The 24,432-nt window shown below is 48.9% G+C and overlaps 10 protein-coding genes across 10 annotated transcripts; 4 read left to right on the top strand and 6 right to left on the bottom strand.

Moving 5' to 3' along the window:
- Nucleotides 1-797: 797 nt before the first annotated feature.
- N7471_012168 (RNA-binding protein) lies at nt 798-1,947 on the top strand (the record flags this gene model as incomplete). Its single annotated transcript, XM_057284887.1, has 5 exons — nt 798-883; nt 1,139-1,195; nt 1,251-1,350; nt 1,403-1,841; nt 1,895-1,947. 5 exons carry the CDS (start codon nt 798-800, stop codon nt 1,945-1,947), a joined length of 735 nt encoding a protein of 244 aa, XP_057131153.1.
- Nucleotides 1,948-2,760: 813 nt separating this feature from the next.
- On the top strand, nt 2,761-7,049 carry N7471_012167 (uncharacterized protein; the record flags this gene model as incomplete). Its single annotated transcript, XM_057284886.1, has 5 exons — nt 2,761-2,802; nt 2,856-5,517; nt 5,593-6,078; nt 6,136-6,317; nt 6,375-7,049. The coding sequence occupies 5 exons, from the start codon at nt 2,761-2,763 to the stop codon at nt 7,047-7,049; spliced, it is 4,047 nt and encodes a 1,348-aa protein (XP_057131152.1).
- A 127-nt stretch (nt 7,050-7,176) lies between these two features.
- N7471_012166 (transcriptional coactivator p15/PC4 family protein) lies at nt 7,177-7,680 on the bottom strand (the record flags this gene model as incomplete). The annotated part of the gene is made up of 2 exons (XM_057284885.1): nt 7,177-7,395; nt 7,450-7,680. The coding sequence occupies 2 exons, from the start codon at nt 7,678-7,680 to the stop codon at nt 7,177-7,179; spliced, it is 450 nt and encodes a 149-aa protein (XP_057131151.1).
- A 208-nt stretch (nt 7,681-7,888) lies between these two features.
- N7471_012165 (uncharacterized protein) lies at nt 7,889-10,778 on the bottom strand (the record flags this gene model as incomplete). The annotated part of the gene is made up of 2 exons (XM_057284884.1): nt 7,889-10,181; nt 10,246-10,778. The coding sequence occupies 2 exons, from the start codon at nt 10,776-10,778 to the stop codon at nt 7,889-7,891; spliced, it is 2,826 nt and encodes a 941-aa protein (XP_057131150.1).
- Nucleotides 10,779-11,768: 990 nt separating this feature from the next.
- Nucleotides 11,769-14,648, bottom strand: N7471_012164 (DDHD family phospholipase; the record flags this gene model as incomplete). The annotated part of the gene is made up of 3 exons (XM_057284883.1): nt 11,769-11,907; nt 11,956-13,131; nt 13,180-14,648. 3 exons carry the CDS (start codon nt 14,646-14,648, stop codon nt 11,769-11,771), a joined length of 2,784 nt encoding a protein of 927 aa, XP_057131149.1.
- Nucleotides 14,649-15,649: 1,001 nt separating this feature from the next.
- sac6 (fimbrin) lies at nt 15,650-17,810 on the top strand (the record flags this gene model as incomplete). Its single annotated transcript, XM_057284882.1, has 5 exons — nt 15,650-15,672; nt 15,728-15,938; nt 15,995-16,686; nt 16,741-17,723; nt 17,779-17,810. The coding sequence occupies 5 exons, from the start codon at nt 15,650-15,652 to the stop codon at nt 17,808-17,810; spliced, it is 1,941 nt and encodes a 646-aa protein (XP_057131148.1).
- Nucleotides 17,811-17,972: 162 nt separating this feature from the next.
- Nucleotides 17,973-18,865, bottom strand: N7471_012162 (dienelactone hydrolase family protein; the record flags this gene model as incomplete). The annotated part of the gene is made up of 4 exons (XM_057284881.1): nt 17,973-18,175; nt 18,225-18,348; nt 18,399-18,724; nt 18,778-18,865. 4 exons carry the CDS (start codon nt 18,863-18,865, stop codon nt 17,973-17,975), a joined length of 741 nt encoding a protein of 246 aa, XP_057131147.1.
- Nucleotides 18,866-19,257: 392 nt separating this feature from the next.
- Nucleotides 19,258-21,089, bottom strand: N7471_012161 (Sterol O-acyltransferase; the record flags this gene model as incomplete). The annotated part of the gene is made up of 4 exons (XM_057284880.1): nt 19,258-19,662; nt 19,714-20,390; nt 20,437-20,578; nt 20,631-21,089. The coding sequence occupies 4 exons, from the start codon at nt 21,087-21,089 to the stop codon at nt 19,258-19,260; spliced, it is 1,683 nt and encodes a 560-aa protein (XP_057131146.1).
- A 377-nt stretch (nt 21,090-21,466) lies between these two features.
- Nucleotides 21,467-22,548, top strand: N7471_012160 (uncharacterized protein; the record flags this gene model as incomplete). The annotated part of the gene is made up of 3 exons (XM_057284879.1): nt 21,467-21,762; nt 21,849-21,999; nt 22,063-22,548. The coding sequence occupies 3 exons, from the start codon at nt 21,467-21,469 to the stop codon at nt 22,546-22,548; spliced, it is 933 nt and encodes a 310-aa protein (XP_057131145.1).
- Nucleotides 22,549-22,674: 126 nt separating this feature from the next.
- N7471_012159 (aminopeptidase P family protein) lies at nt 22,675-24,179 on the bottom strand (the record flags this gene model as incomplete). The annotated part of the gene is made up of 3 exons (XM_057284878.1): nt 22,675-22,875; nt 22,935-23,967; nt 24,016-24,179. The coding sequence occupies 3 exons, from the start codon at nt 24,177-24,179 to the stop codon at nt 22,675-22,677; spliced, it is 1,398 nt and encodes a 465-aa protein (XP_057131144.1).
- Between the last annotated feature and the right edge of the window lie 253 nt (nt 24,180-24,432).

Here is a 24,432-nt window from a genome sequence, read left to right as displayed (position 1 = left end):
AGGCTTGGTGATCTAAAAGCACATCATTGATCTCGTATTCAGTGGTGTATTGCTTGTTTCAATGGCCATATAACTGAGGTATAAAGGGTATTGTTGACAGTGGATTTGCCAAAAAGGAGAAGCAAGATCAAAAAAGAAAGGGCTTTGCTATGATCAGATTGGGTGTTGGGCCAGAGTTGCTTTTTTTTCCTCCCCCCTTCAATGTTGGTAGGAGACGTAGTTGAACAGGTGAAAAGAAAGAAGAAACAAGAAATAGGAAACAAAGAGTGGTTTCTCACAGATCACATATGTGGTGTGTATACCTGGAGAAGTGCTTACAGAGAGAGAGAGTTTAGAAAGAGAAGAACATCCCGACTTACCGACAGACACGGTACCTCCCGATAGTCCGCCACTTATATTACGTACCTACCTTAGGGGCCACGGAGAAGCTACATAGTATTAACTAGATCCCTCAATATTCAATATTGCACGTACTCTGTATATCAAATTTTTGTTTATATTTAATGAAATAAAGATATATTATATTTGCAAATGAAATATGATTATTGCCACATTCCTATTATAAAATAAAGCAAATGAAATGAAATGGAAGAAAAAGAAAACCGCTTTCATCAATTGCGTCATTGGCATATTTTATCCACCGTAGCACCTCACTAATTCTTTCTGTGCTACTCTCTTCCTTTATACTCTTTAACCTCTTGAAGCTTCTTAAGCTCCATCTCTCCTTTCAAATTCTTTCAAAACTTTCAAACTGACCCAATCTTCTTTCTTTTCCATTGCTCTGTGCTAACGGCACCATGTCTTCTCGCTCTGGAACTACTCTGTATGTTACCGGGTTTGGCCATGGCACCCGTGCTCGCGATCTTGCCTACGAATTCGAACGGTACGTGTCGCCTCTACCTTCGCAACGAACTTCGATTCCCATCCTTCCGACGACCTCCCGATGAAGACCATTGGCACTCAATGCCTTGGACGACACTCTTCTTTCTTCCAACTAGTGTGGCATTGGCGTGGAAGCTTGTGTCTAACATTGTCCCGTCTCACTCCTTGGGCAACTGTTAGCTAGTCTTGGTCATTCCTCATCATAATTTCTCTCGATACCGGTATCTGAAGCTAGCTCAACTGATTTTGGAACTAGTTATGGGCGTCTTGTTCGCTGTGATATCCCTGCCCCGCGCACTCCCTCCAGCCGACTGTGAGTTGAATGATAATATCTCGAACCACTTACATGTCTAATCCAAATCGCTTAGTTTTGCCTTCGTTGAATACGAGAGTCGCCGCGATGCTGATGATGCTTACCATGAGATGCACAACAAGCGTATCGGCCGCGATGATTTGCTGAAGATTGAGGTAAGCTCCTCTCCCCAAAGCTTTATTAAAATCTCTTTTAACCTATCTCCAGTGGGCACGCACTCCTCCCTCTGCTTCCTGGCGCTTTGACTCTGGTTCTGGCCGTGACGCTCCCCGTGATGCTCCCCGTGATGCTCCCCGTGAGGCTGGTCGCGATGCTGGCCGTGACCGTCGCCGTGATCGCACTCCTCCTCGCCGTGGTCGTTCCCCATCCCCTCGTCGCAGCCGTGGCGCCGACTACTCCCCTCGCCGAGACGATCGGTACGAACGAGACGCCGACCGCACTGACCGCGACTACGACCGCCGCGACCGTGATTCTGACCGCCGTGACCGTGACCACGATCGACGTGATCGTGACCGTTCTCGTGACCGCTCTCGCAGCCCCGATGACCGTGAACGTGATGGCAAGGATGACCGGGAAAGACGCGATGATGATCGGGAGCGTCGCGAGGAGGACCGTGAGAACGGCCCCAACGGTGAGGACAGGAAAGGTCAGTTGCCTCGGAATCCCCTAGAAAACGTTCTTTTCACTCACATACAGCAGTACCCCTGGACCCAATGCCCTCTGCTCATGATGAGCTTGATACTGCTGAGTAGATCAACTCAGTATTACGTTCAGTCCTCGTCGTCACTCTGTTTTCGTCTTCTGAAGGTGTCCTTCATTACGGTTGTGCCAACCAGAGGGAGGGAGGCGACAAGGTTATCCCAGTGTTGCTCTAATACATCCTGTGGCATATCTCGTATCTCGCCTTCCTTTGCCTCTGTGTTTCTGATTTCAAATGGCGTGAAGCTTGCTCGTCGGGACAAACTGGGGCCAAGTGAACGTGTGACCCCTGCTTCCCCTACTTCCCCTACTTCTTTTTTTTTCGATTTCGCTTTTTCCCCAAGTTATTCCCAAATATTTCTTTTTTTGAGGTTGGTAATTTATCCTGGTCCAGCAGCTCGGATCCCACCGAAGCGAACGTCGAGCGATCGTTCCAAGTCCGCGCCCAAATACCACGATGAATTCCGTTTCGCCCTCCGTCTTGTTCGCAATTTAATTTGAAAGCGGTTATTTCAATTCCTCGCCCTCTTCGACCGGTCGCCATCCTATGTGGTCTGGTTTTTTTTTCGAACCACTGTAGTGCCTTAGTTGTATGTGAGGTCAATGCTGTTGGGGGCCAGTTTAAAGCATCAGTTCCACAGCCTTGTTAATAACCAAAGAAAGAAGAAAGAAGAAAAAAAAACAGCATTTCTTAAAATCTGATACATTCTGAAGGGTATCATACATAGCCATGACGTAGGATATTTGGCGCGGGGAACGAGTCTCATTTCCTAGTCCATCAACCTTGGAAAAAGCAACCCATTATAATCCAGCAGAGCAACCCAGAAGTCTCAATTGTTGCCACTCTATTCGACGTTCCAGGTATCATGAGTTCAGCAAAACAAACAGGAATCAGCATTGCGATCGATGTATTAGCCTTCTTCCCCCCTCACTACTTATTCAGAACACTGACATAGCAAAGAGAGGCGGGACATTTACGGATTGCGTTGGAAACCCAGGGACGGGTCGCTTGGAAGATGACATTGTGATTAAACTACTCTCGGAAGACCCCAACAACTACAAAGATGCACCTTTAGAGGGGATCCGGCGCATTCTTTCCAAGTTTACAAGCCATGAAATTCCTCGTGGGGAACCCATCGATACTTCTTTGATCCAGAGCATTCGCATGGGCACAACTGTGGCCACAAATGCGCTGCTCGAACGGAAGGGTGAGAAGGTAGCACTGGTGGTAAGCAAGGGCTTCAAAGACTGCCTCGAGATTGGAAATCAGTCTCGTCCCAGAATATTTGACCTTGCCATCAAACGTCCCGATGTCCTTTACGAGGAGGTGATTGAGGTGGACGAGCGCGTCACTTTGGAAGACTACGCAGAAGATCCTAAACGAAACACCACTACCACTACTTTCCGGGAACAGACCCGGGCAGAAGACGATGTTGTTCGCGGCCTTTCTTCGGAAGCAGTTCGCATACTGAAGCGTCCATCTGAGGGCTTGGTGAGATCGCAGTTGAAAGAGGTATACAGCCGCGGAATCAGAAGCATAGCAGTGTGTCTTATGCATGGGTACACCTTTCCAGACCATGAGGCACTGGTGGGAAGAATCGCCAAGGATGTTGGTTTCCACCATGTGAGTTTGAGCCACCAGCTTATGCCGATGATTAAACTTGTGCCGAGGACCACCTCAGCCTGCGCCGATGCATATTTAACCCCTGGCATCAAGAAGTATATCTCTGGATTTCAAGCCGGATTTGAGGGTGGCCTTGGCAGTGAGAGTGTCAAACAGCAGGCGGGCGCCAAAGGCGCACGCTGTGAATTCATGCAATCGGACGGTGGCCTTGTGGATGTGGACCAATTTTCAGGCCTACGAGCAATTCTGTCGGGGCCTGCTGGCGGAGTAGTGGGGTATGCGTTGACTTCCTACGATCCTGTGTCGAAGACGCCTGTAATAGGGTTTGATATGGGAGGGACGAGCACAGATGTTAGCAGGTATGGATCCGGCCGGTACGAACATGTCTTTGAGACAACCACCGCTGGAGTGACAATTCAGTCTCCTCAGTTGGATATCAACACTGTTGCTGCAGGTGGCGGCTCGAGATTGTTCTACCGTAACGGTCTCTTCGTCGTTGGGCCCGAGTCAGCAGGAGCACATCCAGGGCCCGCATGCTATCGCAAGAGTGGACCACTCACAGTAACCGATGCCAATCTGTTCCTTGGGCGATTGGTCCCAGACTTCTTCCCGAAGATTTTCGGCTCAGATGAAACTCAGGGACTGGATGAACAAGCCAGTCGGGTGTTGTTTGAGGAACTAACCAAAGAAATCAACCACAAGTTGGCCAAAGGGGGCCAAAGCCGAGAAATGTCCTCTGACGAGGTTGCCTTTGGTTTTATCAAGGTAGCCAACGAGACAATGACCCGGCCCATTCGATCTCTGACAGAGGCCAAGGGACATGACACCTCAAAACACAGGTTGGCTACGTTTGGAGGAGCTGGGGGCCAGCATGCCGTTGCCATTGCCGAGAGCCTGGGGATTCGGCAGATTTTGATTCATCGGTATTCCTCGGTGCTCTCGGCATACGGAATGGCACTGGCAGACGTTGTTGATGAAAATCAAGAGCCTGAATCGAAGACCTGGGCTGATGATGCCAAGGGAGGGGTTCGGGATGCACTTGGTTTAAGAATAGAAGAATTAAAAAAACGATCCACGCAGAGGTTGCGAGAACAAGGCTTCGACAATGATTCAATCGTGTTTGAAGAATATCTCAATATGCGATATCGAGGCACAGAATCTGCCTTGATGATACTTAAACCCAGCAAAGAAGAAGCCGATCTTCACTTTGGGGGCGACGAATGGGCCTTTGGAAAGGCATTTATGAAGCAACACGATCAAGAGTTTGGTTTTACTCTCCCAGACCGGGACATCATTGTGGATGACGTACGGGTGAGAGGAATCGGGAAAGGATTCAAAATATCCGAGAAGACTGTGGACCGGCAGATCCAGGAGTCCAAGCCAAAGGATGTGACGACGGGCCAAGAATATCGTAGATCTCTCGTCTACTTCGAGGGCGGCCGACGTGAAACGCCGATCTACAAGCTCGACGACTTGAAGGTTGATGAGCGAGTGAGAGGCCCGGCGATTTTAGCCGATGACACCCAAACAATCGTGGTGACCCCAGGAGCTTCAGCGCTTTTGACAAAGACCCACGTCATCATCAATATTGGTGCATCCGATGGCAGCCAGCCAAAGATTAGCACTGACAATGTGGATCCTATCCTGCTGAGCGTCTTCTCGCACAGATTCATGGCTATTGCCGAGCAAATGGGACGTGCTTTACAGAAGACAAGTGTAAGTACCAATGTAAAGGAGCGACTTGACTACTCCTGCGCATTGTTCGACGCAGAAGGCGGGCTTGTTGCGAATGCACCACATTTGCCCGTCCATCTCGGTAGCATGTCAACCTGTGTACGGATACAGGCCCGGATATGGCACGATAAACTGAAGCCAGGCGATGTGATCGTGTCAAATCACCCGGAATTTGGGGGAACCCATCTCCCAGATATCACGGTCCTGCAGCCTGCTTTTAGCCAGGGGAAGATCATATTCTACGTCGCTTCTAGGGCGCATCATGGTAAGACCTTTCCCCGAGTGAAACAGAGGAGACGAAAAGAAAAAAAAAGGAACAAATATACTAACCTGCATGAAGCCGACATTGGAGGAATACTCCCGGGATCTATGCCACCTCATTCAAAAGAGCTTTACCAAGAAGGCGCAGCCATCAAGAGCGAAAAATTGGTATCAGAAGGCAAGTTTGACGAGGAGCGCATCACAGAATTGCTGTACAAAGAGCCGGCACAGTATCCAAACTGCAGTGGGACTCGATGTCTAGCAGATAACTTGAATGATCTCAAAGCTCAGATTGCTGCGAATAAAAAAGGGATCAACTTGATCAGCACTCTAATCGAGGAGTATGGTGAGGCTGTCGTGCAGTTCTATATGCACCAGATCCAAGACAACGCAGAGCTCAGCGTGCGCAATCTACTAAAAGATGTGAGCAAGAGATTTGCTGGTCAGGAACTGAGTGCTATTGATTACATGGATGATGGGAGCCCTATTCAATTGAAGATATTAATAGATGGGGACAAAGGAGAGGCAATCTTCGATTTTGAGGGGACGGGCCCAGAAGTATATGGTATGGTAGAGTGGCTTTCAAGAGGAAACTTGATGTTTAATGAGCTGACAATCAAAGGCAATATCAATGCACCGGAGGCTGTCACATACTCAGCGATCATTTATTGCCTGCGATGCCTTATTTCAGCAGATATCCCATTGAACCAGGGCTGTTTAAAGCCCATCGAGGTTCGAATTCCTCCTGGAAGTCTTCTGTCTCCCTCAGAATCAGCTGCCGTGGTGGGTGGCAATGTTTTGACGGTAAGACCAGACAGATACTGACGTTGATCATGGGCTCATCGTTTTTTTCCTCTTCAGAGTCAACGAGTGACCGATGTCATTTTGAGGTGCTTCCAGGCTTGTGCTGCGTCACAGGGTGATACCAACAACCTCACATTTGGGTTCGGAGGGAATATGCCTGGTGAGACGGAAACGAAAGGGTTTGGTTACTATGAAACTATCGCTGGCGGTAGCGGGGCTGGTCCGACTTGGGAAGGCACTTCAGGGGTTCATACACATATGACTAACACCCGAATCACCGATGCAGAGGTGTTTGAGCGGCGGTACCCTGTAATCCTCCGAGAATTCAGTCTTCGACCGAATTCAGGGGGTAATGGTCAGCACCGCGGCGGGGACGGCGTTGTGCGAGACATTGAATTCCGTATTCCCGTGCAAGTTTCTATCCTTTCCGAACGAAGAGTCTACCATCCATATGGATTGAAGGGAGGCGAGGACGCCCAGTGTGGTCAGAATATCTGGGTGCGCCGCGTGAAAAAACAAGACGGAAGCTGGGAGAACAGATATATCAACCTCGGCGCGAAGAATTCCGCTCAGATGCAAGCAGGGGAGCGGATCATTATCCGCACACCCGGAGGAGGAGGATGGGGTCAAATCGGAGGCCAGAGACAGCTTCTCCAAGAGGAAGATCACCGTCGTGCTTGGCGGGGAGGTTCTATTGCTAACAACATGGCGACGCAAGAGGCGAGTATGTGATCGATAGGGAAATTTGGGAGTAAGTCCAGACCACCATGTTTTGATTCAAACGGTCAAGATCAATTTGATTATGATGAAAATTGTAAGGGCCAGTTATGGGCAACGTAAACCAACTCTCAATGGCGATTTACGCTTCACTCTCCTCATCACTTGTCGCCTCGATATTCTGCTTTGATGGACTTTGGTTGTCCGAATGGGCCTGTCTTTGCTCTCCTTGATCAAACTGGCCTCTCTCTGCCGAGTAGACCGGCCGAGGCAGAGTTTCCCCATTTTCCTTCAATGCCTGCTCAATCTCAGGTAGAATGGAGACGATAGCAGCGAATTGATCCACGGGCATTGAGATACCCTGAATTGGGAATGAATATCAGCACGGTTTATGCAAACTGACTGAACAACCGACCTTTTTTCCTGGCAACTCCTGCCCGTCCTTTTCGTAGTATTCTCTGACATTCACCTGGGTTTTTCCACGGAAAGAAGATATCGTAACGCGGCGCATCTTCGATATTTCCCAATACCGATCTCCATTAGAGTCGGTTTTGGTTTCCGCAGTAGTGTTGACCTTGGCCTTTTTTGGGCGCACGCTATTGTCAAGGCCAGCGCCTGTCTCGGACGAACGTTTCCTGGATGACATGACTGAGGGATGATCTCAGAAACCTGGTTGTGAGAAGGTATAGAAGAGTAAGAAAGCGGGAAGTTGTGTACACGAACGCGAAACGCAAACACGTCATCACGTGAATGCCAATATAGTCTAGATACATACCTATATGTCTCCATCATTGATAATTCCTACTTGTGGTCTCTCATTTATGTATATCCAAATCAATATGATCCATTGAACACTAGAGAGTCAATACCCTAAGGCCCTGTAGTAGAATTGAGAAGACAAATCCTCGAGCGACACTCTCAACTTGAAGACTATCAAAGATTTTCTCTAGCGCTTCTCGACTAGCAGCCGCCCCCATAACACTTGTTAAGGCCTGTGGGATTCCTCGTTGCACAAATAGTTTACGTGCAGTATCCCGTAACCGGATCTTCTCCTCCTCACTGGGTGGAGGGGGCCAGGCTTTCAGTTCCTCCTCTGTCGGAAGCGCATTCTCACGAAGCTTGAGAAGGTAATCCCCCAGGGCGTCATCCGAAGTGTGGCCTTCTATCATGGAATCTTGTAACAGAGTGCGAATAGTTTCCAGTGTCGGGCTCCCGGGACGTAGGATATACGATTTGGCAGCATTCAAAAGGGTTCGGCGTATGTTCCATGCAGACGACAAAGTGTACAACTCATTGATGACCGCAAAGATCAGCTCTACTGCTATTTGCGTCTCATCGGCTGTGATGGGATTCCCTTGTTTGTGGGGTTGATCAATACTCTGCCCAGTCTCTGATCGGCGATGTGATGGGGTTTGTTCAATAGTTTCCGTTGCCTGGATGTCAAGTTCTGCAGTATGATCGCCGATATCAATCGAGGTCTTAGAGGGTGGGATCTCTGCGGTCCATGCACCTTGCTCATTCCCAAGCGACTCTCTGGTACCGTCGATCGAAGCCGGCTTGGAGACTTCGCCTCTTTGGATTTCCAAGGAGTCGCTATGGTACACCACAGGTGAATCAACATTTTCGTTGCTTGCGCCGGTACGATCACCAAAGCCGGACCGTGTCTGCGACAAACTGCTGCGACTAGAGTTATCAACTTTGGATTGAATCTGATCAGCAGCGACGACCGGTTTCTTGCCATTGGCGGTGCCTCCGAACACCCCCGTCATTCCTTCAAAGACGGCTTTACTGCCCCCTGCCACTCCCTTGGGCGCATTGGTCAGTGCACCAAGCATACCCTTGCCCATGTTTTCAAACGCAGTTTGGCTAGGGAAGGAGAATACCGGTTTGTTAGGACCGGTGGGTTCAGTGGAGGAACCAGCGTCTTTTTCCAAGAATCGGCGCATTCGATCAGTGTCGGCAAGTGACTCGTGCTTCATGGCATCTTGTAAATACCACTCAAGGTCCCGAGCGAGAGCTTGTCGTGTTTTGCCCTTCCATGTAGGCAGTATGGGGTGACGCTCCGAGAAACTTGAAATCTGATTCAATCGTGAAACGGTTCCCAGCATCTCGTGAAGGGACTGGAAGTCCGAATATTTGCGAAACACCATCCACCCAGTCGAGCGTGTTGACGCTGGTTCGACCTGTAGTAGATAATCCCACATGGGTCGCGACTTAATCTGGCCTTTTTCATCCCTCGCTCCGTCATCGTCTACCAACACTTGTGCCCCATGAAGAATCAAAGGTGGCACAGAAGAGTCTTCGGATACTTTCGGGCTTGCAATTAATTGCGTATTGGGCGCTGGCCCCTGGTCTTCGTTGTATTCGTTTTCATGAGTCGTGTCTGAAGCCAAATCAGCCTTCAAAGGGTTTTCGTCAATTTGTTCGTTTTGGCGTGGCCATTCTGACTCTGAGCTCTGCGTATCATGGGTTGCAATCATAGCGCTCAGACGTTTCACCTCTAGAACTGCTTCTTCCTCTGTAGCCCTCGCCACATGGATGGACTCTCTCTGTGTGGCTTTGACGGAGTCTGCCTTGGGGTCTTCTGAAGACCCGGGGGCATTGACGCCCTGGTTCCGCGCGCCTTCAACGCCTGCGTCGATAGCGTGCATGATTTCGGATTCACCGCCCTGCAGGAGATAGATAATCCATTCATTGATAAATTCAGGACGGGCAAGACTGGTAACAGTGGACCCCAGTATCACACCCGCAAAAACTTCACGGAGGAAATCTCGTACAGCCGGACAATTGTAGGCCTTGGCATCCAAGAAATTCGACAGTATGTCATCCGCAATCATGCTGAGTTTCTTCTTTTGTTGTTTCTCAGACAAGACATTCGCTAGGCTGCTATCTGGAAATTGTTCAAGGTACTGATCCACAGTTTTCTGGGCTTCCGCCGGGGAGGAGCCCACAGCGGTGAATGCTGCTGCAAGTTCATTCAAGAATACAATGACGATAGACGAGGAGTTGGTGAGGAACTGCAAGAATGTGTCCTCTGTTCGTTTCCGCGAGAGGTGCGAAGAGACTGATGTAATGAAATGCGTCAAAATTCTCCGACAGGAGCCTGGGAAACTTGATTCGGACGGTAAAAGCGGCTCATACCAGTATCTTTATTTGGGGTAAGCTATTTGTTACACAGTGGGAGAAGGGGGCATATATGAAGGATACTTACTTGACATAGTCTTTAATGACTGCATCAGTGAGCGTTCTCAAGGCGACAGCAGTGGCCGGTTGGAAGGTGGCATATTCCAAGTCTGCTGAGGACATATCTTCAAGCGTACTTGTAGAACCATCGTCTCCCCCCTGGATGTCTGAAGCACCAGCCCGCTTCGGCCAGTCCAAAAGCCTGTTAGAGACTTCCAGGGCAAGTTCTCTACGCCTGTTGGGCTTTTGCGCGTGCGACGCTTCGTCTGCGTGTTCGTTATCCCATCCCTCCCAGGACGCGTGCAGGACAACCCCCACAACCACTCCAATCAGAAGCAGACCGATTCTCCCCAGGATAATGTAGGTCACGAGTGCAAGAAGCGCAAAGACTCCAAGGAGGGTCTCATTGGTAGAGGTTGAGAGAAAATCGAGGGCAGCATTGATAAGTTCCTTTGAAATCGCTGTATTCGAGATGGGGTCTTGCGTCCGGGGAGTATTGTGGTCTTTGGATGGGGATGCTGAAATGACTTGGGAGTCTGCATCATCACTGAGGCGACTCATTGTGCTGAGATATGCCGGATTTGGAGGGTGGCCAAAGTAATTGTAGTCAACCCTCCATGTCCAAAATCAAATGTGACCTTGTAGATCTGTGTAGACAATTTGATGTGGAACAATAAGGGCAACAAGAAGATAAGGGGATATATCGTACGGAGTACATAGGAACCTTGGGAAATGCTTGGCGTACACGGTTGGCCAGTGCGTACCTCGTTCTCGTACTTGGTACAAGAATAGAAACATTTGAACTTCATGAATGTATGTTGAACGGGAGTGTTAAAATCATAGCTAAATATGTTTATACTATAAATATTGTATGTATCCAATCATGATTTCCTTACAAGCATGAGCTATATAGCAAGGAATCTAAAGCTAACAGAAAGGAGTTGATCTCCGCTATCCGAGTGAATCTGAGCATTCAAAGAGCATGCGCTTCATGCCAGATGTAAAGAGATTGCGGTTGGGAGAAAGAAAAGGGAAGTGCTCTACAGGGGGTAACAATGGCCCCAAACTCATCGTGTCAGGACATACTTGGTATGTGGCCTCAGGGCTACCTTCACCAGTCCTCTTGCGGTGTTCATCTGTTCATCGTGAGGCCCGTTGCTCATTTCCGTGAAATCCAAGGCATAAATTTCAACCTCATTAAGAAGAAATTCATAGATGGACTCTGAGAAAGAGTGCTAAGAGCTTTTCAACCTCCTAAGATTGGATGGTCATGATGAGAAATGGACATAGACATAGTAAGAAAGAAGGGAAAGAAAGAAAAACGAAAGATTTTGTAGGGAATCCATATTACCTAATGCTTAGCCGACAAACTGTCAGCGCTAGTCCCACTTGGGCTACATAGGTACCCGTGGACCCGACTTACTAAGTATGTACTTACTAAGAACTCCGTACTCTCGACCTCAGGTCGCCCAGCCCTTCAGACCTCCAGGGCTGGAGGCCCTAGCTCGTACTCAAAAGACTCTTCAGATAGTGTAATGTATTGTAATTGTTTCATCTATGTTTTTGTTTCTGTTTATGCCTTTGTCTTCTAGAAAGCATCTGGGAAAGCATAAAGTGATTGACATCCTCATCTCCCCAATACGTGAGATGACTGGCGATGCTGGCTATTAATGAAATATCGAAGGCTCCCCTATATTCCAGTTAATAAGGTTCAACAATGCAGGGCAAGTGGTCATACTCTTGGATGCTGTAGTCCACACGACCATTTGCATTCAAGGCACGCACTTTAGCGTCCTCGAATTTCAGCCTCCGGTCCTGGTTAGTGTCGGTATCGGAATCTGGACTCTCGCCATGATGGGCACTCCTGCTTTTTTGGAAACCATCGTAAAGGGTTTCCAGATCGGATTCAATCAATGTCTGATAGTGGTCATCGGATCCATCGGACCCATGCTGAGCTGAGCCTGACTGTGACCGTCTATGGGTTGATTCGTCACCTGGTTTACCAGAAGTGCGAGCAGCCGGGAAGGCGTCATCGCCGTTTAGACCCAAACTGCGATTCAACAAACTGCTTGCGACACCCGTGGTGAAATTTGTCCACAAGGATCCCACACTTTGGCCCATGCGGCTACCGAGAATGGATAGACTCTGGCCAGAGGTCGTCCAGAGGCTTTTCTTCACCGACGGTAGAGGCTGAGGCTTCAGTTTTGCCATCGCTGGAGATATCAGAGGCTCGACCCGGTAGCTCACCGGGTCAGAAGGATGGAAGATATTGTAGAGATCTCGACACTTTGGTGTTGAGATGATACCGGGATTGTCGCTGAGCGCAAGTCCAGGACCATGCGAGTCCAAGTCAATCTCAACATCCAGAGGACTTTTGCGATTTCGGGGATCCAAGGCAGAGTATCCTCCAATCGTCTTACCCTTGAGCATTTGAAAGAGTGCAATGGGGGATCCCAGACAAAAGAACTCTTCGCAGTCAAAATCAAACGCACTTGAACCCTTGGGGGTGGAGCCATCGCTCTCTTGGGCCATTCCCTTGGAGGCACCATTCTGCCCGGTATTGGTTCCCGGCTGGCGACACAAGATGTCAAATAGAATCGCGCTACCAAGTGAATGGCCGCAGAGACTGACTGATCCCTTGAAAGAAGGATTTTGCTTCCGGTACAGTCGGACGATTCGATTGCATTCTTGGATGACAATATTGGAGATGTGTTCACAATACCCGCTTTGGTACAGAAGTACATCCATAGCCAAATCTGAAATGAGGTTTCGAACAGCAGGTACACTTTCCAGTGTTATATCGGACAGGCTGGGGTAAGCATCATCCTCGAGAGCGTCTGCATCAGTGAGATCCAGTTCTTTTCTGTTCTGTCGAACTCCTCGGTAAGGAAAGTCTAGAAGATGGCGCCAGCACCTGCTGGAATTAGCAAAAAGAAATGTCGAGCAAAGGAGTCACTCTCACACTGGCAGCACCTGCACACGGCAGTTGATCTTACCGGAAGAACCGCCGTCTGGGAACGCTGAGTTCAACGCTTGAAGGTCAGGCGAACCTTTGTAGACAGTTTTCAGCGTCTTGCGAAGCACATTTACATCATGTATGAAATTGATGCTTTCCAGTCGTAAACCGAGTCGCTGGCCAATTCCATGGGTGACAAGAACTAGATGATCAACCTCGCGCTCTCTGTCCGCACCGTCCACGTCCCTCGACTCTTCCATCTCCTGTTCCTCCTGCCTACGAGCCTGTTCTTCGAGGTCAGCTGGATTTTGTGGCTCGCCTGCAAGGGAGGACATTTGGTGTTCTAATGTTGATTTCGGTCTACTTTCGTAGTTCTCGAATCCATCAGCGGAGGTTGACTTGAGGGTATCCGTGGCTTTTTCTGTCTTTTCCTTCAAGACCTCATTCAAACCTCTGGCAGGCGTTGACTCGCTCAGTGGTTTTTGTTTGGGACCCTTTGCTTCTGGCGTCTCTTTTGGCTTCCTGGGCTCAAAACCGCGAACCAACTTCGTTCCCGGAACGCCTCCTAGCTTTTGATACACCGAAGTACTGAAGCGTGACATGAAATCATCGTTCATCAGCCAGGCCGTCGTGGAATCTTGATAACCGACTATCCTATTCATGTAAGCGCCAAAGAGACGATACTGCTGAGGCTCCATTGCAGGACCAGGACTGTTGAAATCGTTCCCTGTGCCGCGGGGAGGAGAGTTCGGGTTGGCTGATTGAGGGGGTTTGGGATCTGGCTCATAGGTGTTGGTTGGCACGGTTTTGGTCTGACCAGATCTATCTTCTTCGTTTGTTTGCGAATTCTGCTCTGTTGGCTGGGACCTCCATGGACACAGTTTGATATAGCCTTCTTCAAGCTGGGTGGCAAGATTTTCTTCGCATGGTTTTAGGCTAGATCCATCCTGAATGAACCACGTTCCACGACGGACTTCATATACAGGGCCAATCCAGTAGGTAGGACTCAACTCACGCTGTTCCACATCGACATTGAAAAGAAAATCCTCATTCACGGGAACTTTGGTCAATACAGGTTCGCTGTCGTTTGACTGGTTTTGTTGGCGGGCATCTTCAATGTCTGAGAGTTTCTGAAACGTCGTTTCGATGGACTGGGAGTCTTTCCCTGGAAAAGGAATGAATTTCTTCGGCGATGGCAAGGGCTTTTGGTCTGCCTTTTTCTGTCCTATAATGGATGGTTTCCGCTTGGGCGAGTCCACTGCGTAGAACCACCTGACTTTCAATGGAGGGCAGTCGGGAGGATAGCGTCGCATGCTTAATCGATGCATGTGGGTCACCGTGTGGTCCTCCCCTTGCGATCGCTGCAGTACATCTTGTTTTTGGTGATCACCAGGCTGCGGTGTTGGGGTTGCACTTCTTGGTGTACTCCATGGAGTAAGTGTCCCGAGGAACGACTTCTGCTCTGCACCCGCCATGGGGAGGAGTGCCCGTCGGAAGGCAGCGAAACGAACCAACGTGAGCAGCTGGATTGAGGAACGGTGGAAGTGTTGATGGTACGAGAGATGAAGGTAAAGAGAAAGCGAAACAAGAAATAGAGACGTGTCCAAAAGGCGTCAAAAAGGCCGATAGAATGTTGAAGATGCAATGAACGTTTCCAATGTTTTGGAGATCGGAAATGATGTAATCCTGATTTTTTTAGGTGCATATATGCAATTACGTTTACAACGTTATATACCCGGTAATATACCCGGTATGCATATCAACACATGTCTGTTCTTTATATAGGCTCTGTAATTATATATTTCTATATAAAGTCCCAATGCCAATATCTTTCATTGCGTATACCCCATAGAGTTAGGGGTTAAACCGTGGACTAGTAGAGTTCCAAGCTTGCCAAATTCCCGAGGTCAGTGTCTATGGCTTACCTCAGTCAATTTGTGGAGCCCTGGAGACCTCTGGAAGGGATTTAGAACGAAGGACAACGGAAACTCGGGATAAAGTACATATGTATCAGTTTGGAAAGAGAAGAATAAGCTAGGCAGATGAGATACTTCAAGTCGAACATCTTATAAAAAAATAAATTACATACCACTTTGTAAATATGTCGACGTCATTCGAAGAACTTCCCGAATACGATAATACTAGAACACGGCGTTACTGACATGATACTTACGCCCCCATACAAAAATACCCCTAGCGTGATGTACTCTGTATCGTTAACCCAAGTACTTTCATTACGGTGTGGCTCCCCCTCCCCCCACCCCTCGGTTCGTGTATACCTGGCTGCCTTTCGCCCTGCACTGCCCACCTCTTAGCACGGATCGGATTTCTTCTGATCATTTACTTTCTTTCTTTACCTCTTGACAATTGACCTGTTCAGGGTGTAAACACTACTTTCTCTTTTCGTCGAAACCCGGCCTTTCCCTGGGTGATCACCCCCCACCTATTTTGCCCCCAGGGTTGTGATTCTGACAAGATGAACGCCCTCAAGCTTCAGAAGTACATTTCCTCGCCATTCAATGCAAGCATATGCTGACCATTGTGATTACTATAGGCGTTTTCCGCAGCTTGATCAAGGCGAAATCTTTTCACTCCAGGATGCATTCAACAGATTGGACGTCGAAGACCGTGGCTACCTTGATGAATCTACGGTGATCAAAGCTGCTCAACAATCGGAACGCCAGCCGTATGATGTGGTGCGTGCAGCTTTGAAGGATGTGGAACTCGATAGCTCTCGGCGCGTGGAACTCGAAGATTATGTTGATGTAATACAATTTCCCCGCTTCCCTTTCTCATCCCGCTGATATTAACGTCATGGCAGCTCGTTTCGAAGCTTCGGACAGCACCCACTGAAAGTGCCCGCGCAGCAACTACCCCTGCGGCCGTGATTCAAGGGGCCGGCGCTGGCACTGGAGCATCTCGACATGTCTCTAAAGGCAGTGTGGGTGGAAGAATCCATGTCCAGGGATCGTCTTCCAATGTCACGCATACGATCAACGAAGACGAACGAACCGAGTTCACGCGTCACATCAATGCCGTCCTGGCGGGCGATGCGGACGTCGGCAACCTCCTACCTTTCCCCACCGATACATTTGAGATGTTTGATAAGTGCAAGGATGGCTTGGTCCTGGCAAAGTTGATCAACGACAGCGTACCAGACACCATTGATGAGCGTGTTCTGAACAAGGTCGGGAAGAAGATCAAGCAGCTGAATGCTTTCCACATGACTGAGAACAATAACATTGTTATCAACTCTGCCAAGGGTATCGGATGCTCAGTTGTTAACATCGGAAGCGGGGATATCATTGAAGTGCGCGAGCATCTCATCCTAGGTCTCATCTGGCAAATCATCCGCCGTGGTCTTCTTGGAAAGATTGATATCAAACTCCACCCGGAGCTTTATAGGCTTTTGGATGAGGATGAAACTCTGGAGCAGTTCTTGCGCTTGCCTCCAGAGCAGATTCTCCTTCGTTGGTTCAACTATCATCTTAAGAATGCCAAGTGGGACAGACGGTATGTCCAGCCCGAGGTAAAAAACAACTAAAGACATATGGCTAACCGATGTAGCGTCACGAACTTCTCTACCGATGTCAAGGATGGCGAGAACTACACCGTTCTCCTTAACCAATTGGCACCCGATGTTTGCTCGCGTGCCCCTCTTCAAACTCGAGACTTGCTTGAGCGGGCTGAGCAGGTCCTCCAAAACGCCGATTCGCTTGATTGCCGCAAGTTCCTGACCCCAACCTCATTGGTTGCCGGAAACCCCAAGCTGAACCTTGCCTTTGTCGCCAATCTGTTCAACACCCACCCAGGGCTGGACCCCATCACCGAGGAGGAGAAGCTCGAAGTTGAAGACTTCGATGCTGAGGGCGAGCGAGAGGCCAGAGTCTTCACTCTGTGGTTGAATTCCTTGGATGTGCAGCCGGCAGTCAACTCGCTCTTCGATGACCTACGCGATGGCTATGTTTTGTTGCAGGCATACGACAAGGTCATTCCTGGAAGCGTGAACTGGAGACATGTCAACAAGCCACCAGCGTCTGGTGGTGAATTGATGCGGTTCAAGGCCGTGGAAAATACCAATTATTCGATCGAGCTTGGGAAACATAATGGTTTCTCTCTTGTCGGCGTTCAGGGCGCTGATATCACTGATGGCCAACGAACCCTCACTCTCGGATTGGTGTGGCAGCTGATGCGCCGTGATATCACCAACACACTCTCCGCGCTGGCCCAACGGCTGGGCAAACGCGAAATTACTGATACTGAGATGATCCGCTGGGCCAATGACATGTCTAGCAGTGGCGGCAAGTCTTCCACGATACGCAGCTTCAAAGACAAGTCCATTGGATCTGGAATCTTCCTCCTTGATGTGCTCAACGGCATGAAGAGCAGCTATGTCGATTACGATTTGGTCACGCCCGGTCGGACCGACGAAGAGGCATATGCAAACGCTAAGCTTTCTATCAGTATTGCCAGAAAGATGGGTGCTACCATCTGGTTGGTCCCGGAGGACATCTGTCAAGTTCGGTCTCGTTTGGTCACTACATTTATTGGTAAGTTCATAATTTCGTCGGTATGGCAGAAATTTCAGTTTCTAACAGATGATAGGTTCCCTTATGGCTACCCACGAGAAGATGTAAGGAATACAACAGTTCACTTTGGCCAATTGTTATGGTATTGCATACCTTTTTTGTCTCCATCAATACATGTAAATCTGCCGCTTCTCAAGGCGAACCTAACCAAGTGTGGATTTCAATCAAAGTTTCATTGTTACCATGCTAGATATTTGCCTCTCCGATTGATTAAAGGTACTGATCAAACCATGCGACTGCCTGCAAAAAGGCAGACTCTTTGGCAAAGCGGATTGTCGGCTTGGTGATATCTGCGCGGACAGCAAACCCATGCTCAACACCACTGAACAAGTTGATCTGGTACGGCTGGCCAGTTTTGGCCAGGATATCCTCGGATTCATGGCGCTTTGAGGCCGGGAAGATTGAGTCGGTTTCTATCAATATTTAGTCAAGACGCTGTAGTCAGATCATATCATAACTTACCAGCCGCAGCAATGGACAGCGGGCCTTGGATTGCTTGTAATTCCTCTGCGTCGACGAAACCGGGGTGTGCCACATAGGCAACATCGCAGAGACCTGGCTGGAGCAGTCGGACGGCGTATTTTGCCTGTATTTGTCAACGTGGGCAGCAGCAAGACATACGGGACATGATCATACCCCGAAACAATATCCGATAGCACCGACTCGCTCGCAGCCCATGTTGGACTTCATTTCCTTTAGTATCGCATGGATCACGGGTTCTACACGCTCTGGCAGATGGCCCGGGGGGCCTTTTAGCCAGGTCATCAGGTCGAAGCTCGCAGGGCGGTTGTTTAACGGCACCGGATCACCGTGGAATATGTCTGGCATGACGACCAGGTAACCATTTGCCGCTAGCTGGTCTGCAATAAGTTGTGCATTAATGAAACGGTGGCCAATTACATCTGTGAGCAGCAGGATGGCAGGCTTGGTAGAACGCTCGGGGCGTGATATGTAGACCTCGACTACAACCGTCAGCGAAACTGTTGTCTACCTCCAGAGAATCGGATGTATGGACCATCGCCAATTTGTTGGAGTTGACCCTTGGCTTCGCCTTCATGTTTAACGCCAATGGCGCAGCAGGCAGCGGGTGGATTTGATGCCATTTAGATACAATCGAAATAGTAAAGCAATAAAGGGAGTGTTTGTAAGAAAGATATCGGAAAGAAGAAGACCTCGGGAGTATAGAGAGAAATATATATAAGGTGGGGGTTATACGGTATAAGGGTCCGTGCCCATCCATACCGGCAGAGTAAATACGCGGTCAGTCTTTACATGTATGTCTCTAGAGTGTATAACAATAAATAATGTATCAAATCAACACATAGGCGCAATGTAGCTCCATAGCCACGTGGATGTGTTGTTTAGGTGTTCATCATCGTCATGGAAAGTGGCCCGTGTCCAAGTCATTGCGAGCCGTGGCATATCAAGCAAATGTACTATTGAAGCAGTGACTATGCATCCATGGATATCTACACAGCTACCGTATCGAATCGAATCAAATGATCAAGTACAAGCTGCATAACAGACTTGGCCCTGTAAAGATGCCCAGCCAAAAGACGACATTGCCCAACAAACGGCGACCTCGCATCAGGCGAGTCCGGCTTAGCGCAACAAGCGGTAGTTGAGACATCTGAAGGATCAGTAGGTAACCTCGAAGCCGCCGGAAGATGCACAGCATGAGCAGCTCATGTACACAGGCAGATAAGAGAAAAGTGATGAGACTGGCAGATACCCGCGACAAACGGTATTCGCTGATGGAGCCATGGTATACATGTCGAAACAAGAAGTTATGGACAGGACGGTTCCAATCCCGTGCAAACTGATCCCATGAGACCGAGTTCCACCAATCGGAATAGAACCCTCGATCTGCAAACATGGTGATCTCGGCGACAGCATTGAGCTAGATGAACTTAGCAATAAATCAAAGTAGCAGACAGGCGGACAGACTTACAACACATTCCCAGATCACGTAGAATGCCAGTAGATATTCCATCATGAACGGAAAAAGTAAGTCACCGAGAACCCAGGGAAATTCCCGAAGTCTCTGCTGCAAGGTCATCCCCTCCTCTTTCATACGCACCGTGTCCATTACCACCGGGTATATCCACGATTGAGAGACTGCGATCATAACCACAATGATGCCGAATGTGGCGAGTGTTTTCTCTGCGACATAGAGCCAGTCAATTTTCTTGGTCCGCGGGTATTCAAGCTCATAAACCAATGTGGGCAATGTCATGAAGTCGCAGATATTTCCTATTGTTAAATTTCGTGGATAGTGATTGTTGGTCAGTGAACACCGGCCCTTTAGCCCCTCAGATAAGACCTTGATCTCCTGCTCGAGCAGTTCTCTGAGAGATTTCACCTGACTCGGTTCAAGTGGCACGCCGGTCTCGATCGTTCCAATGAGAGATAAAAGCTGGTCGGTTTCATGGGATCGAGAATAGTTTTGGAGGTCAGAAGAGCGCCGATTAACGTCCTTTTTCTTGAGGTCTGTGATCTCAGCATTGACTTGCGTATCAATTGCAGAAGAGGACCCCATTTTGGCAGAAGTAGCATGTCCTCTTTCTTTGGCTTTGGTTTGGCCAAGACTTGCTTTGAGCATATTTCGCTTGCGATACATTTCCGATACTGCCATCATTAGCTCCTGCTCATGACGGAACATAAATTGACATACAGTAGCCATTGTAAGCTGCATAGCTGTGTTGCTTCATCAGCATAGCCAAGCAGTGCAATACGATAAAGACCGTGTGTGTCCACGGCCAATCGCGATGGTATGTCCACCATATAACGACTCCAAGATATGTAGTTTGCCAAATCTACATAGGTCAGCAATGTAACAGGGTTGGGGGCAAATCTTTTGAGACTGACATTCTGAATGAGCCAGCCGAGACCGTTCCAGCGAATGTATCCCTTGAGTACCACTCGTTGTAATATCAGACAAAACCCCGTAGACCAACAAAGGAGCAAGTCAGTCAGCCCGAGGACCATGACATCCTTATCCATCATGAGACGGATAATCTCATTATTACCCCATATACTGCCATGGGTTCTCCAATTGTTGGCAGCAAGCCTGAACAACATCAGGGTCACCCCCATCCAGAAGAGAACAAAAAAGCCATGGAACTGGGGGGCAGTAGTCTCCAAATTTTGAAAGGTACTCAGCTGTCGGGTGAATTTCAGATCCTGGAACCTGAATTTTCGTTTCTCACCCGACTGATGTGAGAGACTGTGGTTGAGAATCTCCTGTAAAAGCTCGGCATCCTCTGCGGTGAGCAAGTATTGAACAGCTTGCTCAGTCTCGGTCGATTCTGGTTCTTCCGAGTCCATGATTATGCATCACGCACTCCGTAGATTATTTCAAGTCTCAGGTTTTAGAGATCTGCGGTCTCTGTTTCTCTTTCCCTTGGCGCGGTAAATGCGGTAAATGCGGCAAATGACGTTATGTGGAGCTGTGGTTAGAATAGTACAATTATATTGTATCAACACACAAAATAAAATAAAAGAAACAAAGGTCAAGTATCAAAGTAAAGAAAGTAGGGAATTAAACAGATTATATAGCTATAAGCCTCTGTGTCACCTGAAATTGTGCTTCGCCTTAGCTCTCTGCCCCCCTGGAGGTTTGGTCTCTCTTTTCCTCTTCCTCTCCTCTCTCCATAACATCCCATACCACCCATATCATCCATTGACCCTTATTCCATTGAACAATGGATACACCACAAACACCCCAAGTTCGGATCCCTGGCGAAACCCCCGAATCGACCCAATCTGAACCCAATACAACTGCGACTGCGACTGCGACTGCGACTGCGACTGCGACTGCGACTGCGACTGCGACTGCGACTGCGAATCACAATTCCACCGAGATAGAGATGGGAGGAACACAGGACACAAGCCAACCTGAACCCGCACCTGCGCAAGAAGATTCGACACTTCCAGATGTGCAGGCAGAGCCAGAACCACCCGCTCCGGCAAAGAAGAACGCGGGATTCAACTTCCTTGAGTGAGTATTCTTTCCCCAAACCTTCGCGACACAACTCCTTTTTCAAAATGGCTTCACCTTCCATTATCCCAATCATAACTCACCAGCACAACCACTCGTAGCTTCCTGACTTCACCTATCGTTGAGATTATCGTTGGGAAAGGCGACGATGAGACCGTTATGACAGCTCATCAATCCCTCCTAATGGAGGCGCCCCTACTAACCGAGTTTGTTAAGAAATTTGAAGCGTCAGGCCCTGTGAGTGATTCGTTCATATCCGTTCCACGTCTATGTCTTATCCTAATTGGTTGTGGTTAATAGCGACGTGTCAGCCTACCAGAAGAGGATGTCGATGCCTTCAGTTGCTTCCTCCAGTTCCAGTATACGCGTGATTACACTGTGGTTCAAACGGAAACACCTGGGGAAGACAAACGCGGTGACGAGTTGCTGCGCCATGCGCGTATTTACACCCTGGCAGAGAAACTGGGCCTGCCAAACCTCCAGCGCATTGCCCATGGCAAAATTCATAAGGTCGAGAGCTCACCTCACGCGGAGCTTTCATATGCCCGTTACGTATACACTCATACACCAGCAGCAGACACTACCATCCGGAAGCCTGTGGCGACTTACTGGGCGAACCAAAGTCACGTGCTGCGCCAGGAGGTTGGGGACGACTTTAAGAAGCTGTGCATTGAAGTACCAGAGTTTTCCTTTGATGTTTTGACTATCATTCTGGATCGCAAGCTGAAGAACGGATCGGTGGATGAGATCAAGGGGAGTGCGCGCAAACGCAGAAGAGACATCTAGTTATTACCAGTTGTACAATCACATATCCGAGGATCCACAATGTTTTATCATAATTTGGTATGAAACCCTTGAACGGTTCACGGTTCAGGGGCAAAAGCTTGCTAATGGCCGCAGAGTGACTGCTTCTTATAAGGCCAGGCTCTCCACCTCCTCAATGATTTTCGGGGCCGTGGTCAGATTCTCAGAACCATCCTTGGTGATGTGGATGTTGTCTTCGATGCGCACTCCTCCCACACTCCAATACCGCTCCAAGACCTCAGTATCGATGTACTTACCGGTCTCGGGGGCCTTTAAGACGGGATCGATGATAAATCGACAGAAATAGATCTGGTAAATAATAAGAATTGGGTGTTGAGGAAAGAGGGTTTTCAAGGGGTAGTACTTACACCGGGCTCAACGGTGACCACGGAGCCAGCAGGCAGGTTAGCGCGAACACGTAGGTAGCGGAACATGGTATCATTGTCCTCATAGTTGGGGTTACCACCGGTATCATGGGTGTCCATTCCCAGGTAGTGACCGAGGCCATGAGGGAAGAAGGCCACGCTGACACGCTTCTCGAACAATTCCTCCTCGGATCCGCGCAGGATACCCAGCTTCAACAAGCCACGGATAGCAATGCGATGTGCCAGCGCGTGCACGTCATCCCAGCACACGCCTTCCTTGAGAATCGCAATACATTCCGTCTGCATCTGGAGGACAATCTCGTAAATCTGACGGGTCTCAGGCGCAAACCTTCCATTTAGAGGAATAACACGCGTGATATCGGCGCAGTAAGTCTGATATTCACCGCCAGCATCGATGAGAACATTATTCTTCCGCTGCTTAGTGATGGGATCGACCAGGTCGACATCGTTTCTAACATAGTGAAGAGTAGCACCCCCCTCACCTCCAGCAACGATGGGATGGTACGACTGCTCGCGACATCCATTGGCAATGCAAGCGCCGATAATGGCAGCCTCGATCTCGCGCTCGTTAGTGGCGGTCTTGGAGGCCTGGATAGCAGCAATGTGCGCTTTGGTCGAGATATCGTTTGCCTTTCGCAAAAGTGCAACCTCGTACGCATCCTTGATGACACGAGTCTCCTCGATGGCGGTTTTCAGGCTGGCAGTATTTGTTTCAGCGAAGCCCTGGAAGCTCGTTCCCTCTGACACCTGTTCGGCGATTGCAAAAGCAGCAGTTTGTCCATTGTGGTTCGAGGCGATTGACGCCAAAGTCGAATTCACATCGGTTGTGAACAGAACGCGATCCACATCGTAGAGCTTGGCAGCCTCCTCGGGAGAAAGAGGAAGACCAGACCAAATGACTGACTCGGGGTCGATCGGTGGAATGAACAGAGTCAATTCATCTTTGACAGCATCGTATAGCACGGCGGCATTGGGCAAAAGACATCCAGTGAGATAGAAGAAAGGACGACGTTGCCTAGACCGGGTTAGTATCAGTCCAAATCCTATAGAAATGCTGCATTACCTGAATGGCATATCCTCATCACTATCCTCGATCAATCGAGTTTTTTGAGCCTCGAGGTAGATAACTCCGGCCCCGCCATGCCGAGCCTTAAGAGACTCAGCGACACGAAGAGCATGGGCCTTAGCCGGATACTTGGCAGCGAGAATGGTATCCACAGTAGTCATATTGAGTTGAATTGTTTTGAGGGGAAAAAAAGAGAGAGAGAGAGAGAGAGAGAGAGAGAGAGAGAGAGAAACAGAGAGAGCTGTCAGTCTAATATTTACTAACAGACGAGGTTACATTGCGGGGCTTAGCGGGCTACCTAGGTATTCCAGGGCTGCCGTCAAAAGGAAAACTTGGTAGTAACACATTCATATCCGTGAAGATCATACATCATATTATTCGGATTATTCGGTTTCTTCATTCAAATCTCTCCAG

Source organism: Penicillium samsonianum (genome assembly GCF_028829775.1).
Source record: "Penicillium samsonianum strain IBT 33392 chromosome Unknown utg000007l_segment0_segment0, whole genome shotgun sequence".
Lineage (NCBI taxonomy): Eukaryota > Fungi > Ascomycota > Eurotiomycetes > Eurotiales > Aspergillaceae > Penicillium > Penicillium samsonianum.
The sequence above is the reverse complement of the archived record's forward strand: the minus strand, read 5'-3'. Positions and strand labels throughout refer to the sequence as shown.